The sequence below is a fragment of the Phaethon aethereus genome (genome assembly GCF_964289735.1).
Source record: "Phaethon aethereus genome assembly, chromosome: 2".
Lineage (NCBI taxonomy): Eukaryota > Metazoa > Chordata > Aves > Phaethontiformes > Phaethontidae > Phaethon > Phaethon aethereus.
Genome location: NC_138582.1, coordinates 115,724,897 through 115,742,420, shown reverse-complemented (window position 1 = coordinate 115,742,420; position 17,524 = coordinate 115,724,897). Strand labels below are relative to the sequence as shown.

The following is a 17,524-nucleotide window of genomic DNA, read 5'->3' as shown; positions in this document are numbered from 1 at the left end:
GGTCTATTTTATCTATAAATTTATGGCACCAAAGAACTAGATTTCAGGAGTTAGATATAAAATATAATTTAAAAAGTTTTAGACTACACTTTACTTAATAAATACTCCTTTTAAAATTCAGACAGCTATAACTTTGTCTTTGTTGTCTATGTCTTCAAAACTTTATTGACTATGAGTGTTACTGTATATAAACACTAAAATCAGTATTATTTCAGCAGTAAATAAACTTTCATCACTACAATAAATCAGTGTCACTCAATTACCTACTATGGTTTTAATACACTCAGATAATGACAAAGAGAAAACATTATAATAAATGATCTGCAGGAGGGGAAAAAAACAACCAAACAAAAATAATCACTTGGCATTTTAATCGCAATTCAGAAAACAGCTTAAATGAGTATTTAATTCTTTTCCTGTTTAGGAAAATACTTAAGTGTGTGCTATGCTTTAAGTTCATGGCAGAATTGCATTTACTGAAGTTGGAAAATAAAAATGGCTATTCTTGAAGAATAAGGCAGCTTAATAGATTCCTACTTGTAAAGCAGAGCTGTAACACCAGAGCAAAAGTAAATTAGTAGTATTTAATTGAAGTTGTAGCCTAAGAACTCATGTGACCTACATTTTATTTTTACTCAATAGAATACCTAATCCTATCTTAGTGCCATGCTTCGTTGGTTGGTAGCAAATAGATATTAACTCCTTTTCAAAGATATAACTTAACCACATTACTTTAGAACTGAAGTGAGTTTAGAGTGGCACATACAACATTTGCAGTGGTTCATCTAATGGGTGGTAATTTATTGAAGTGAAGCAATCAGTCTGCAATATGCCAACATTGATAAAAACTGAAGTTATTCAGGGAAGATCACAGATTTTAAAAAATTACAACAAATTTTCTTGCATTAGTAGACTTCTCTAATGCACACTGTAAGCCACATATGGCATGTTCTGGCAGCCACTCAATTTGATTCACTTGGTTTTGCTAGGATGTAAAGAATTGTTTTTAAAGAGACAAAGTCTGTCAAAGGCACTGCCTTTAGCTCCTACCCATATTTCAAATCACATCTAATGTAAAGTTGACTGTTAAGGAAATTTAGGAGCAGAATAGGAAATTTGCATCCACATACTTACGTAAGCATAAACCAATCTTATCAGGGCTTGCAAAAGGAGGCCACAATTAAATAATGTAACGGCACAGCTGTATTACCTTTTGGGGAGCCAATGTTGTGAAAAAATCAGCAGTGTTTGTTTTAGGCAGTGACTTGCAAGCCAAGCAACAGGTTCTAACTTCATCTGCATGCCTCCTTTATGGATCTTGGCACAAGTTTTTCTTTTTTGCCTTTGAAAATGGGAACAATGAAACTTATGGGCATACAGAGCTTGAGATTCAAAGAGATGAAATTACAGAATTTCATCTAGCCAGCGAAATTTGGATTTCTGTATGAGTTCAAAATATCTGGCACATTACATGATACAATCAGGAAGTTTTTACCAAAATCCAAAGAATTGTGCCAGTCCAGAATAGACGACATGGACTTCTCAACGTGAACCTACACAACATGATGTGAAGGTGTGACCAGGCATCATACAAACACACCAAAGGCTAGCTTTAAAACAGCTAATCAGGCAGCAGTAATGAGAGGCCACTTAGACATTTACTTGAACTCCCTGCCATGTCCTGAAGCACATGCTGAATGCAGAAAGAGTTCTGCTGTAGAAGAACTGTGCTTGCCAATCTATGTGATCTTCAATCACATCTCTAAATTTCAGTGTAGACACACCATCTGTTCATAACCGGTACACTTTACGTCACCTGTACACTTCAGGAACAGCCTTATTTTAAGCTACAGCTTACATTTCTCTGAAGAAAAACAGTCCGTCCCCCCCTTTTCTTTGATTGTACTGTTTTGTTATCGTACAAGCAAGCCAAACAAAGATTACATTAAGCTTCCCTAATTTCTATTATTCCTATAAGATCTAAATTTTAGCCCTAGAGCTACCTAAATCTACTTCAAAATGAATTAATTGGACATCCATGAAGCATGTCAATGCTAACAGCAAATAATTTTAGGTATCACTCTGAAGGTTAAACTTATCCTTTTAATCCCAAAGCAATTTTGTTAAAAGGTATTTGAAGACAAAATGATTCTTCCCTCCCCAAAATGTGACCAAACGACGTCATCAGCTTTGTCTAAAGCCACGTGATATACTTTGCATATGTGTAAATCCGTAGATATGCACACAGCGCTTTCTCAGTCCGTCTGCAGACACACCAAAAATTACATGTGGATTTCAACAGCAGGCAGGAACAGGAGGATCAGCACTGCAAGCAGCAGGGTACTGACAGCAGCAAGATTAACATGTGACTGTTTAAATGCAGCATGCTATTTAGCAAGTGTCATATTGGAAGGATGTTAGTATCTCAGGAAGTCAATTAAAAACTGGAAGTAATGTTACAACATGCATTATATGTAAAAATGTATCTGCTTATCTGGGGTAGCGCCTTGCACATAACGACTGTCAGGAGAACAAGACATGGAAAATGCTTCTTTGAAATAGTGAAAGTCATAATCTAAAGCCCATACGATAATAAAATAATGGAGAAGCCTTGGAAAGGCTTAAACCCTGCCTTTTTAAAAGCCCTTCTGACATCATTGAAGGCTCTAGCAGATACAGGCTTTATTTGGCCTGGCAAGAGACCAACCGTGACCTTACTGAAAACTGTCAAGCTCATCTATTTGCTGGAGATGTCCAAAGACTAACAGCAGAGGGGAAACAAATGTTCAGAAAAAATGTTCAGAAACAAATGTTCAGAAACAAAAGTTCAGAAAACTGGGAGTTTCATATGCTTACTGGGCTATGTTTTCTTGCCCTCCGCATAGTCACACTGGAGGCATTCAAACTGCTCTATATCCCGACATCTCTCAGTAGAAAGGTGCAAAGCAGCGTCACAGAGAACTCAAGTCTGGGCCTCCTTTGGTAGCAGGGAGATTTAAAATATGCAGTGCAAATCTCTCTGTTGTTACGTTCAGGAACATTGAAGGGTACGCTTCTTGTAAGTTCTTACAGACATGCATCGGAAACTGGTCATGTAGAGAGCTGCACTTATCTGTATAGTTACACTGGGAAAGAACTCCCATAATCCAATGAGCAGTCCTTTTTTTTTAAATACATAGACATCAACACATTCTGCACAACAGACATGAATTTGATTCTAAAAGTTCATCCTCCTTTAGTTATTATGGCACTTAACATACAGCTCTTATAGCAGGTGAATGTTTCAGTGAGTGCATGTTGTGTTCTGCCTCCTCATGTATTTCAGAATGAAAAGTAATGGCCACGAGAGACTTTCCAATATGGGACAGTTGGGCAATATAAAATAGTCTGAATCACCCAAGAACCCTCCAGTTCTACTTACCCACCAGGCTCATGACAGCATAGGAGAGATTAGAAGCCATTAGAAGATAGAAGAGCTAGAAGCCATCAAGAGAAGAGACTATCAGAGTCTTGCCAAATTTCTACCCTTTTTGTTACAGTTTTGTACCAACACAGCGTCAATGACAGATGTGTGAACAAAAATGAACAAGCCTTCATGACAGCCATTTCTCGTGCTGTTCAGTAGCAAAGCGATTTTGCAGTTGCTCTGAAATTGAGTAACACAGGAAGAATGCAACATTTACCTGCAAGTTGTAGTCCTGAAGAATTTTCACTAGCGAGTCTCTCAAATTAGGAATCTCCATGCCTTCTTTAATGCGGTGAATCAAAAGAATGGGATCCACATGGGTTCCAATATTGTTCAACAAACCAGTAATAAAAGCTGTGAAAACCAAAAGGCAAAGAAATTGAGACAAAAATCCAGCAAAATACCCGATTAAAGGATGCTTTGGTGACAAGCTACAGGCTTTGGCTGATTCTATGACAGTTCTCTACCAAGGGATAACACTAAGCTTCTTTTATATAGCCTTCATATGTTTCTTGCAGCTGTATTTACTCAAATATACGTCTTTTGGTAACAGAGGAAGATACAGTTTGGCAATTCACAGACCTTCTAGGGTATGCAGAAAAGGGATAACTGGATATCCAGCACAAAGCCACAAATAATTGATTTCAATTCAATAAAAAGGGCACTCAAGAAAACAGAGCCAGAAAAATTAACTACATTATGCGACTATTCCATTTCCAGGGTTTAAAACCAAATTTTCCAAGCACTTAACCTAACTCGAATGTGTTTCTAAATGCTTGTGAGAGTGACACAAAAGTAGTCTTTTGCTTTTTGAATTACACCTGGTTAAATAAAACACTAGAAGGATGAACCTCAGGGCTGTGTTTTTTCTTCAACCCCCAAAATTGAGGAATATCACTGGACTTGCTCTGCATATAGGCAGATGGAACCGAAAGAATTTTATATGCTTTGAAGCCCTTTTGCTCTAAAGATGCCACTGATTCTAACATCACTTTTAGTGATGAACTGCGTTTAAGTACGGGTAACTTGAGAATGCCATTCTTCTAAAGCAGTAAGAGATTTTGGTCGCTTCTTCCTGTCAGAATTAGTGTCAAAGAGATGAAAAGATATGTATTCTGACACTAATTCTACAAGACATTCAATCCTTTGGAAAAGAGATCCCAAGAGAGACTTTAAAGCCTTGATTTAAAGTCCCAGAAGAGGTTGCAAAACTAATGGAGTCGATAGTTAAAGTAATTCTTTTTTCAGTCACATGAACTCCTCTGAATTTACCTCCTGAACAAAACTTATGTTGCATATGAGATTCTGACAGTTTCTGATTCCATCTAAACATTAAACTTGAGTATCTATTCATATAATGGATGAAAGGCAAAATGCATTATTACAGATCTTACCTTTCTGCCACAGAACAAAACAAATTAGTTATTCTACTGAAAGGCAAAAAGGTTCTTCATTTTCAGAATTTCAAAGGGAAGCAGCTGCAATAAACACACTACACAACATCCTCATCAAGCCTACAGACTGTGTTTGAGGCTGTCTAAAAATAAACCCTCATTCTGCCAAATTAAAAGCACCATTCTCCCCTTAATTTGTCATTAAGGATATAACTATGCAGAGCTTAGTCAAATGTTAAATCCCTAAGTACTCATTCTGTAGCATGCCCACATGCTGCCTTACTGGAACTTTTTATGCACAGTAGGACAGCTATGTTGTGCTCCACAAACCAGAACGCCTCCCTGTCCATCCATAAACACTTTCTCTAACATGCACGTGGATAATTCAATCGTTTAATTGCAGTAACAAAACCGCAACAAAAAAAATACACAGGCAAGGCTTCTGAGAAACTATCCTACTTACGTGGCTTATCAATAGAATATAAAATGAGGTCTTCCCAAAGTTCTCCATCATCTTGTTCCTTGGCAAATTCAATAGCTTTATCTACATCTTGCAATTCTTCCATTATCATCTTCAAGGCACTGCGGCTATTACCCATTCTGCCTGGAAGGAAAAAATAAGTAAAGAGATTATAAATCCTAAATGCTTATCCAATGCTCAGTGCTTTAAGAGGTTCTTTCAATATGAATTTTTTAAGTGTGAAGTTGCCTCAGACTAATTCAAGCAAGACCAAATCTAATCTAATCTGATGTAGGAATGCAAATCCCAGAGCAATCAGTATAACCCAAACAAGTGCGTGGAGCACTTTGCTGGACTGAGACCTGGTGACTTTCTTAAGGGTGTGTTGGGTCATATTAGGGGTTCTGAAATGCAGTAACATCTAATGTAAAGGTGTGTGCGTGTATATGTATGTAAACTATGACATGAAATTCCCCCTTTAAAAGCCTGAATGGACACTCTTAATTTGCAGCAAGTATAGTGAAGTTTAGACCCATGGAAAATTAGAGGAAGAGGACGAAACAGTAGAAATACAGAACTATTATTTAAGTAAACCTATGAGTAAATCCTACTCTGCTCCCAAGTGGTCCACAAAACATTTTTCTTACTAAAACAAAGACTGATTAAAAAATGCTTTCCATTTTGTTTACGTATTAGTCATAAACATTTAAAAAAAAAAAAAACAAAAACTAAGTCTTACAGTGTCTCCTGTTCAGAGGCAAATTCCTTGGCCTGCTCTGGGAGTTAATTTACAATTAATTTTATTAAGGAAAAAAAAAAAAGGCAACATAAGCAAATCTTCTACCGCAGCAAAAGATTAATATTAAGCTTCTGAGATGTATTTAGAATAGAACATTTTTTTAATTTCTCCTCTCTCTTCAAACTGACAGTATTGCTCTTCTCTTGGAGATTGTCTCAAAAACACCCCCCAAGCTGTTCTCTGTAGCCACCCAGCACCTCCAAAACCCCAGAAAAACACCAAATCAGAAATGCAATAAATCAATATATGGAGTTAAGACATTATATGAATATTCCAGTGCTTTGTTTTATTTTCTAAATCATGTTATTTGGTTGTACTGACTGTATACCAACTTTGTCTCTGGGAAAGCGTGTTAAACGATATTAGAAAATACATCACACATTCTCGCAGCATAAACTTTGACAAGATTAAAAGCATGTTGTAATTTACCACACCAAGTGCTACTTACTCAGAAGATAGACTGTCTCTTCTACAAAGTTCCTCTGTTGGCAGATCTCAAGAGCCTTGAATTTAAGGGAAGGGAAGAGGGAAAGAATACAGGGAATCATGTAACATATTTTATTGATTACAAATGCTGCAAGAGGCTTAAAGATACTTTTCCATGAAGTTGCATTACTCATTTTGACAGGAATACAGCTCCCTTAATATGCACTGTCAGGTCCTCTGGCATTAATTAAGAGGAAAAACTCCCTCCATGGCATTTTTTAAATTTTTCTACAGGTTTAAATAAATCTCGGGACACAACAGGTATTTGAATCTGGATTATGCCAATCTCTACCTTTAAATCTACTGGCAACTTCTTTCTTCTGCTTCCAAAAGTTGGTTAATCCAAAAGCATTCAGGATATCTGCTGTCAAGACTTGCTTCCTGTGGGTGGACTTACAAGGTCTCTTGTGATGGAGGCCTGCTTGACATGCATTCATAACTCAAGACTGTAAATCCCCTCAGGGTAATCAGAATGGTTTTGGGAGGTAGAGGGTGCCTCCAATTTTTGTACCAGTGACCTCCAAGATGACAGTACAAACCAATCCAACCCAAGCATGAAAGAATAAGGAGGAAGCATTTCTTGTAAATTTAGTTTAAAGACCTGAGGGCTAAATACCACGAGCAGTTACTGAATCGGCATGTAGTTGACAAACACTGACCACAATTACCAAAATTACCAAACTGATTACCAACAAGTTTTTAGTAAGAGAAAACTGGCGGGGTTGGTACACCATAAACAATGCCAGGACTGTTTCCAATCTGGAAGCACAAAGCAAACTCAAGATGCATAGCATTCCTGTGAAGACAACTGTTCACCAATAAAGACTTTCATACTTGGAAATCAAAACTATAAATGCATAAGATACTTCCACAGCTAAAGATGTAGGCAGGAATTAACTTTTCCTTTCACTCTCAATTTATTTCAGATGGGTTACCACGAAGACTTGAGACATGGGCAATGAATTTTGGGGTAGGGGTAAAGTCAATTACCAAGCACATACTTCAGGGGAATGAAGGCATGAATAATATTAATAAATTATAGACACACTTGACAGCCTTTTTTCTCTCCACTTAAAACTACAAAGTACCAGCTATGCATGTATTTCCCGATGCTGCACGTTTATTGACTGTCATGCTCCCTCTAGAGGAAAACAGGCGACATGCATCCTTCTCTTTCAGCTCCTTTTATAAAAGATTTCCTAAACTGCACTTGAATAAAAGTGGCTAACTTTTAAAGAACAAGAATTATTTCTTCCTGCTGGGTTTATAATTTCTTTAAAGCAATAGTAAGTGTGAATTTGTTAAAATATCATGGCTTTTTGCCATTTATACACTGCGCTGGAATCTGCTTTACAAGAACTGAAAATATTGGTAACTGGGAAATTCTTGCTCCCCTTTTTATTTCCTTGGAACAAAGATTTGTACGTGGCAAACGTGTTACTTATGATATGTATGGTAAGAAGTATAATTACAGAATCAGCAGTGACAGTAAATTCAACAAAATTTTATACAGCGTTGTTGTCTTTCCTCTCTTCCTTAGCATCTTACTGAAACACGTTAACATTTTAACGTAAGATTAGAATGACACTTTTTATAACATTCTTTTCTCTGACTTTGGTGATTACTGCACCCCACCTTCTGAAGGTTCATGGGTCTGGCATATTCTTGCTCCAGCCCATAACTTCAGCAAAGCAGTGCCAGCAATGTGCTTACATCACTTACACACAAGCACTTTTCTGTCCCACCCATCACTGAAGATAGGTGGCCGGATCTGCAATAACTAAAACTAATTTTCACCAAAAGAAAAAAAAGTGCAGGTAAGGTTTTATACATAAAACCATGACCATGCAAATAATACATAAGGCAAAAAGAATCAGAGAGTTAAAAAAAAATAAGCCAATATTGTAGACAAGACTCTGGCTGGAAACCTCTCGGGCTCATTGCCTGAAAAGATCACTGAGACAGCCTAGTTTTGTGTGACAGTTTCAACAAAGACCAAGCCTGCAATCCTAAGAAAGTATTTTCCAGTGTTTCCTACTGTGTCGCACAGCAAAGTTGACAAAAGCATGCAAAACAAGAGAGGTGCCAGGAAGAGTACCAGTTCTCTTTAGAGTATCAACCACGTAAAATGTGGTATTCAATATTACATTTAAAACTACTCCAATGGTGTCATCATCATATCTACATACAGAGAGGCATCCTTTCACAAAGTCTGCTCTGCTCAGCCATTAACAGCAACAACTACAAAAGATAAAATACTGATCCAACTAAAGAGGAAAGCTTAAATTTCTATTCAATTCAGTTCAATTCAAGCAGGGGAAAAGAAAGAAAAGACTGCCCTTAATTGTATTTATTAATTTGATAAGAAAGAGCAACGAAGGAAAATGTAAAAAGGTTAAAGAAGGAGGAAACGAGGTACTCTGTAAAACCCCAAGTCTACTAGCTGAAGTGCAAAGACAAAATACTTTCAGCTCTGCTAGTTCAGCGACTGTTAATGTTGTGTAGATTAGTTGAAAGCAACTTAGGACCTTAGTAAACAAAGCTAGAAAAACTCCAGTTACAGCTACCCATTTTTCAAGATCTAACACTGTCTAGTCCTAGATTTGGCAAAATGGTAGTTGATTTCTTGCAACCACATCCTGATGTTCAGTCAGGCCAGGCACTGATGTGTAGATATGCTGTAGATAGACATCAAGTCTGAATTCAGAACTTCTGCATTAAAAATCCCCACCGATTCCTGCCCTGTGAGCTGAGAGAGGAAGGTCTCAGCTGTCAGCCAGCTCTGCAAACCAAACTTCTGCTGGTGGTCACAAACTCAAAGGATCTCCTCCTTTTGGCAGTAGAGGGCAGTACCAGACACAGTTACAAATTCACAACACTGAATTTGTAACTGTGTCTGGTACATAAAAACCAAGGATCTGTGTTTAGATTCTGGTGGCTTACCTTCTCTAGTGGACAGTGCGTGCTGTCTCTGAGAAACGGTAGTAAATTTGGACGATCATATTCAGCATAAAGACTGATCTGTTTCTCATGATATCGTTGGCCTTTATGGTGGTCTCTTTTGAAAAGCTTGTGCAAATACTAGGAATCAAAAAAAGAAAATCAGAACTCGAAATCACTTATATAATATTATTCATTCTCTACTAACAAAAATCTCCTAACTTCCTCAGGAATGTGCTAACATGTACTAAAAGGCACAGAGATTAAAACCTGATACAAAAGACTAACTACATTTTTCTGAAGTACCCTCATCACAGCAATCTCCAAGAGCTCTAGCTCTGTAAAACAGGTTTTCACAGCAACACTTAAGTAACTGTCCTTTAACCTTCAAGGAAACTACTTCATTTTGAATTTTATGGAAACCTTTGGAGAAATACGTCAAATGAAACATTTCAATTATCTAGGTATGCTTGACCATTACAGATAACTATAGATCAAATTTTTAATGCACAAAATGTTTTAGCCAAAGCACCCTGAAGCATACATACTGTGGCAAAGCTCCTTCCTTCCTAGATGAGCATAGAAAAGCCTTGAAAATAATTATGAGGATCACTTTTATTCAAAGAGAAGTAAGCTTCACACTTTGATGCATCCCTTCCATAAACTGACAGTCAGTAGCCTTCGCAAAGCTCTTGGGCTGCATGCTGCACACTTCATAGAGCTGCTTCCTATAATCAGATCTCTAACACATAAATCTGTTCTCTACCAGCTCGATGCCCTGAGCTCCACCTGCAGAAAGTTAAACTTCCCTCCCTAATACAGCCCAAGCCAACAGTTACACGTTATATATTCCACTGACAGCACATTCAAACCGAGGAAGTGCTTTTGGAACAGCAATGTGGGGCCGCAGCCTTACAGTGACATTGTAATTCTGCACAAACAAGAACAAACCTGCAGTGTATGGAAGTTATAGCTGTAGAAAGACAAGCAGTTCACTGTCTCCACAGATCAGCAAAACATGCTTCAGAGTTGCACCCAACATCCAATCCCATTTTTGTGTAGGGAAAGAGGAGGGATACAAGCAAGAAGTAATTGAGCAGACAAGACAAGTGTCTGCAGTGCCATAAGGAGTACCTCAGGGTATGTTAAGAAGTCAGCAGAATGCTATCAAGTTCTCACATTTTAGAATTATTTTACTATTGTAAAAATGCCATGGCCATGTTAAAAAATGGATTAGCAGAAGTAGCTACTTTGGCTCTGATGATCTGACATTTTAGTGTCATGTGCACCTTGACAGGGTAACCACATCTGTAAAAGATGTGCCCAGCAAAGAGTTTATTCAGCTCAACTTGAAACCGACAGAATATAGAAATATTTACCACATGCTGTAACTCAGGCCTGTTTTCTAGTTCTTCAACAACTCTGTCAATCTGAAAGAAAACAAATAAAACCCAACAGATTAGCAAGCCTGTGATGAACATCACATTTACAGGACTGAAAGAAGGACAAGTAATACAAGCAAGCACTGTACTGCCATGCCATGAACTTGTTATACTCACGGAAATTTTATCTTCGTTATCCAAAAGCATGTCTACTGCTTTCTAAAGCAAAGAAAGAGAACCTAGTTAAGAAACAGGTACACACATTTTTTCACACTCTATATAGTATTATGCTTGTTCACTGATGGGTATCGGATGGATATTGCAGACGTACTCTTTTCAGCAACAGTAATTCAGAGAGCAGTTTGCATAACATCAGCATTCCCCAACAGCACAGCGTTACAGGAGAACACATCGTGTATTCCAGAATACTTCTCCTATGTTTCCACACTAATAGCAATCTGTACTGTGCACTTATATTGCAGGTGAAGTATGCCCATTGAATCATGGGTCACAAAAGACCACTGTCAAATGATGTAGAAATACTATTTGTCCCATTGCAAAAAGGGAACTGCAGAGAGATGTCTGTACAGGGAACACATGACTCAACTTGCCTTACAACTGGATTCCTCCAGACTCTCTGCACACTGATACCGTAACACAAGCAGACAAGATCATGTAAGCAGAGTGGCCATCGGGATTCTGGTTCTGCTTCCTCTTAGAAGAGCAAACTTTGCTTCACATTCAAAAAATACAAAACCATAAATCCCTGATATGATTTACTGTATTTAATAAAAAAGAATTATACTCTTTCTTTCCCTTATGTAGTTTAGAATGGGGGCTCCATATTTTAGCTCCAGTGCTTAAACAACCACTGCACTGAAAGAGCAGACCTACTTCATTTCTCCCCAAGGATCATACCAAAACTTATTTGTTGAGGTTTTATAGCCAGCTGGGAAGAAAGAAGATCGAATTCAGCACAAAACATATACTTATTTTTGGAATTTAGGCTAGTAACCTTGCAAACTTTCAGAAGAAAAAGAAAAAAAAATTAGTAAACCAAAAGTTTGTGTTTTTAAACCATTGAGGAGCCTTTGAGAGACAAGGTATGCTGAGGCCTGATGGGAGCCACCTGTCCTGATGGGGAAAACGCGTCTTTGTGCATAAGCTGGTGGGACTGATCAAGAGAGCTTTAAGCTAGAATCAATGGGGGAAGAGGATACCAACAGGATTGTGGTAAGCCAATGGTTGACATGGCATCACCTGAGGGTGGCAATGCTAGTGGGAACATTTACACTGCTCCTGGGAGCACAGAGGGCTCAGGAGTGTATCTGAAATGGTTGTACATCAACGCAGGCAGTATGAGAAACAAACAGGATGAACTGGAAGCATTGGTCAGCTCCCAGAGCTATGACATCATTGGTATTAGCGAGACTTGGTGGAATTAGCACGACTGGAGTGCTGGGAGGGAGGGCTACAGGCTGTTCAGGAGGGCGAGGCAGGGCAGGCGAGGCGGAGTGTCGCACTATACATACGGGAGAGGTTTGATTGTACAGCCTTTACGGTTAGGGGTGATGTGGTTGAGAGCCTCTGAGTGAGGATTAGGGGAATGGAAGACAAAGGAGATGTTGTAGTGGGTGTCTACTACTGATCATCTAGCCAGGACATAAGCACTGATGAGTTATTCTATAGGCAATTAGGAGAAATTTCTGGATTGGTAGCCCTTGTCCTTATGGGAGACTTCAACTTCCCAGACATGAAATGGGAATATCATACTGCTGTGATGAGCAGGTCTTGGAAATTCCTGAAGTTTGCAGGAGAGAATTTCTTGTCACAGGTACTCAGTGAGTCAAGTAGAAAAGACATCCTCCTAGACTTGCTATTTGTGAATAGAGAAGGACTTGTGAGTGATGTGATGGTAGGTGGCTGCCTTGGCCACAGTGATCATGAAATGGTTGAGTTTAAATTTTTCAGTGTAGTAAGAAAAAAGGACAGTAGAGTTGCTACCCTACACTTCAGGAGAGCAAAACTTTAAGCTATTCAGGGAGCTACTTAGCAGAGCGTCCTGGGAATCTGCTTCTGAGGGCTTAGGAGTCCACAAGCACTGGTAAATTTTGAAGAACCACCTTTTAGAAGCACAGGAGCAGGCAATGCCACTGTGTCCCAAGTCAAGCAAGTGGGGCAGAAGACCAGCTTGGCTGAACGGGGAACTCTTTGTGGAGCTTAAGAGGAAAAAGAAACTGTACGATCCTGGAAGCAAGGTCAGGCTTCGTAGGAAGAGTACAGAGCTGTGGTTCGCGTACGCAGTGAGAAGACACAAAAGGCCAGCTCAGTTAGAACTGAAACTGGCCAGTGTTGTGTCAGATAAAAAGCCCTTCTTGTTAAAGTATGTTAACAGCAAGAGGAGATCTAAAGAAAACACTGGACCAATACTTGAAGATGGTTATCTAATAGGGATGAACAAAAAGCAGAAGCATTCAATGTGTTTTTTTCCTCAGTCTTTAATAATACTGATAGACCCTGGGCTGCCCGGTCCCCTGAATTGGAGGACCACAACTGCGGGAACAGTGACTTTATATTTGTGGATGCTCCAATTGTCAGGGACAAGCTGTGTAAGCTGAATGTTCACAAGTCTGTGGGGCTTGATGGGATTCATCCCAGAGCTTTGAAGGAGCTAGCAGATGTTATGGCAGGACGCCTTTTAATCATCTACCAAAGGTCTTGGGAGTCTGGGGAGGTCCCTGCTGACTGGAAGCTAGCCAACGTCATTCCAATGTATGAGAAGGGCATGAGGGAAGACCCAGGAACAAACTAGACTTGTTAGTCTAACCTCAGTCCCTGGAAAAATTATGGGGAAATTATACGGCACACTACTGAAAGTCATTTAAAGAATAATGCAATCATAAAGCACTGCCAACATGGGTTCACAACGGGAAAGTTCTGTTTAATTAATTTGATATCCTTCTATCATAAGGTCACTTGCCTTATGGTGGTGGATGAAGAGAAGGCAGTGGATGTATTTCCTCTGGGTTTTAGTAAGGCTTTTGATACTGTCCCTTACAGCATCCTTCTGGACAAGTTGTCCAGCTGTGAGATGAGCAGGTACATGGTGCATTGCGTGAAGAACTGGCTGAATGGCAGGGCTCAAAGGGTTGCAGTGAATGGAGCCACATGCGGCTGGCAACCAGTGGTGTTAATCAGGGTTCAATTCTGGGGCCAGTTCTGTTCAATAAATTTATCGACGATGTGGATGCAGGAGTTGAATACACCGTTAGTAAGTTTGTCAATGATACTAAACTGGGAGGTGCTGTTGACTCTCTCAAGGGACAAGAGGCTTTGGAGAAGGATCTGGATAGATTTGAGCATTGGGCTATGATTAACGGGATGAAATTTAACAAGTCAAAATGGCAGATTCTGCACCTAGGACAGAGTAACGCTGGGCACAAGTATAAGTTGGGAGAGGAGTGGATAGAGAGCAGCCTTGCAGAAAGGGCTCTGGGGGTGCTGGTTGACAGGAGGCTCAACAGGAGTCAGCAGTGTGCCCTGACAGACAAGAGGGCAACCCGCATCCTGGGGATATCAATCACCGCATAACCAGCCGGTCAAAAGAGGTGGTTATCCAGCTAAATTTAGCAAAAAATGCACAAAAAGTAGAGAAAGAGGTGCTAAGCTCTTCTCCCTGGTATCCAGTGATAGGACACATGGGAACACCTCAAAGCTGCATCCATCAGGGGAGGCTTAGTCTGGACATTAGGGAGCACTTATTTACAGGAAGACTGGTCAAACATTGATGTTACTAGAGAGGTGTTTGATACCCCAAGCCTGTCAGTGTTTAAGAGGCATTTTGACAGTGCCCTTTAATAACATGCTTTAAAATGGTCAGCCCTGAACTGGTCAGGCAGCTGGACTAGATGGTCATTGTAGGTCCCTTCCAACTGAAATAGTCTATCCTATTCTATTAATTAACTGTAATGAAAGAAAAGTGGCAAGTACATTTAGCATATGCCTCAAAAAATTCACTGCCTCCTTTCTTTCGCTATTTATAGCATTATTTGATTATAAATATAGAAAGAATATCATGCTGAAACTCTACTTGAGAATCAACAATCATCTTGGATTCGTCACTCTTGTCACTCAGTGATACTCAAATGGAAATACAAAGGAAAAAAAAAAAAATCATCCTTGGGTCAGTTACTTTGCAGTCTAGGCAAACATATTCTTCCTTACCTCAGAATGTATCCAGACACAGCAACCACACTCTCTGCCTCAAAAGTATGTTTAGCTCATTTATTTTTAATCTGTTAAAATATCTCTAGTGGAAAGTGAATATAAAATCATTAAGATAACATACCTCTGAATCAAAATCCATGAGCAGAACAATTTTGTCTCTGATAGAACTGAAAAGATTGTGCTTGTGGATCAACTGGAAGACATCTTTATGCCTCAGAGTTAGGTAAATTTCTAGGGCTCTGCCATAGCGCTGGTCATAAGTATACCTGATTAAAAAAACGTTATGATACAGTGACCTTACATATCCAAGTGTAGGAAAATTATCTAGGAGGGAAAATATAAATGCACTCTAGGATGTAACGTTTGTTAGGATGCTACTTGATTTGATGAATACTTAAATAGTTGCTGTGATTCACTTTTGTTAAAACTCAGCCACTGCCTTTGTGTTCTGACCTGTGGTTCTCTGCATTTTCATTTTCCCTGTTTTCAAACCACAGGGGAAGCCACAAACTAACCGGAACCCTCTTCAGTGGTAAAAAACATTGCTCTCTTAAAACTGGGACAGACTGTAACATAGCAATAGACAGTATCTCTGCTTTCTTCAAAGCAACAGTATGAAAAGAACTTCACATGGGAATCAGGCTGAGAAAACCAAAGAGCTTTACCCCTGTATGATGCAGCCTAGAACCAGATCAGTTTTGGCACATTTTCCAGTCACATTTTTCCAGCCACGCAGTAAACCTAAATATACTACTTTTGAAATAGTGGGGAAAAAACACTCTTTTATTTTCCTGTAGGTAATTCTGAAATGTACACTTCACAAAAGAGGCTTCCTCTGACAGTGTAAAGAGAAATGCTAGCTATTTGCTTTGGAAAGAGAAGTAGTAAATCCAATCTTACACTAAATTCTTTGCTTTCATACTCAGCATACACTTTATAAGGAAGGGAAAAGAATTGCTAAGCTGTGCAATCAGCAGAGTGGAGAGCACAGAAAGCAGATATTCTGCAGACTGCCGCAAAGCAGATACTTCTGTTAAGAGAGTTGGGCAAATATTTTTCAACTGTAGTACACTATTTCAAGCTTACTTTTTGTAATAGGAGTTTAAAATTGTACTCACAATTCTGCAAGTGTTCGTAGCAAAGTCCTGTTCTGTGGCTCTTTCTTCAGGTGATCCACTACAGCTTGAACTATGATTGTGGTGTTGTAGAGATCTCCAGGCCACTCTTTTACCAGGGTTGCAAACCCCTAAAAGTATAAGAGATAGTAAAAGAAATAGAAAAAAGGGCCTAAAGAACATTTTTGAACATCAAAGCTTCAGATGATACCTGCTGTGCTTCACCTCTAAGCCACTTTTGCGTGCCCACAGATGTGCACAGTGCAGAACACAGATTTTCCTTCTTAGGGCAATGTTATTAAGGTTCATGAAGCTGGGTCTCTTTCAGGTGCTGTATGCTTTGTGCAGCACCTCAAGCACTTGTGCTACATTAACCAAACTAAAAGTAATAGTATTTATAATAAGTAACCGATCTCACAGTATTTGGGTGCTCTGAAGAGCATTCTACTTATTCTTTTAAAATCTAAACAAAAATTAATCTTTTTAATCTTTTTGTTATTGTTGTCCATTGAAAAAATCTGTTTCAATACAACAGAGAATTTGCTATCAGAATTCCACTTCACTGAGGGTGTTTTGCTGGCAACAGCTATTACATGTGGACACATCAGGCTGCAGTACCTCATAGTCACTCTCCAAAAACTCATGTAGGACCATTTCATAGATCAGAGGTTTCAAAACTGGATCCCGTCTGGGCAAGTAACGACTAATTGCCTATAGGAACAAAGAGAACAAAGTGTCAGAAGGGGAATGACATGTAACATCCTGGTACACTAATGACAGAAAAAAGAATTGTTGTGAAACAAAAAAACAAAGCTAAGTGAAAAACACGTCTCTTGGTAAACACCAGAAGTGCTGTATATTCATATTTGTAAGCAATATCCTAAAGTTATTTACTTTAGGATTGCAGACATTGGAATTCTATTCTTATCCAAAAGAATTTTCATTAGAAAAATAATGGTAAGATACTAGTTAGAATGGGAGTATCATTCATTGCACTTACAGAAGTCTGAGTATTTACTGCCTGTCATTTAGAAAATAAAACCCACAAAAGACCCCTCAGAAGAAGAAAGTTTTCAAAATCCGTTGTTGGACTTACACCTTGTAAAAAGGTATAAGCATTCATTAGCTGAGAAACGGGTATTTTGATTTATGACTTACTAGAAGATCACTACATTTTATGAAGAGTTCTGTTTTGCCATCTATTTTTACATACCCAAATGAAAATTAATTTGAGAATACGTGTCTCCATGGAAAG

The 17,524-nt window shown here is 38.8% G+C and overlaps 1 protein-coding gene across 2 annotated transcripts in view; it reads right to left on the bottom strand.

Moving 5' to 3' along the window:
- The window catches only part of VPS41 (VPS41 subunit of HOPS complex), a gene marked incomplete at its 3' end in the record, with an annotated part of 112,459 nt that overhangs the window by 9,529 nt on the left and 85,406 nt on the right, over positions 1 to 17,524 (bottom strand). For both annotated transcript variants that reach the window (XM_082014943.1, XM_082014944.1), the window contains exons 17-25: positions 16,888 to 16,980; positions 16,273 to 16,400; positions 15,276 to 15,420; positions 11,105 to 11,146; positions 10,925 to 10,975; positions 9,549 to 9,686; positions 6,568 to 6,622; positions 5,324 to 5,464; positions 3,684 to 3,820 (exon numbers count right to left, since the gene is read on the bottom strand). In XM_082014943.1, the coding sequence (XP_081871069.1) occupies positions 3,684 to 3,820; positions 5,324 to 5,464; positions 6,568 to 6,622; positions 9,549 to 9,686; positions 10,925 to 10,975; positions 11,105 to 11,146; positions 15,276 to 15,420; positions 16,273 to 16,400; positions 16,888 to 16,980 (930 nt within the window). The remainder of the gene's footprint in view (positions 1 to 3,683; positions 3,821 to 5,323; positions 5,465 to 6,567; positions 6,623 to 9,548; positions 9,687 to 10,924; positions 10,976 to 11,104; positions 11,147 to 15,275; positions 15,421 to 16,272; positions 16,401 to 16,887; positions 16,981 to 17,524) is intronic.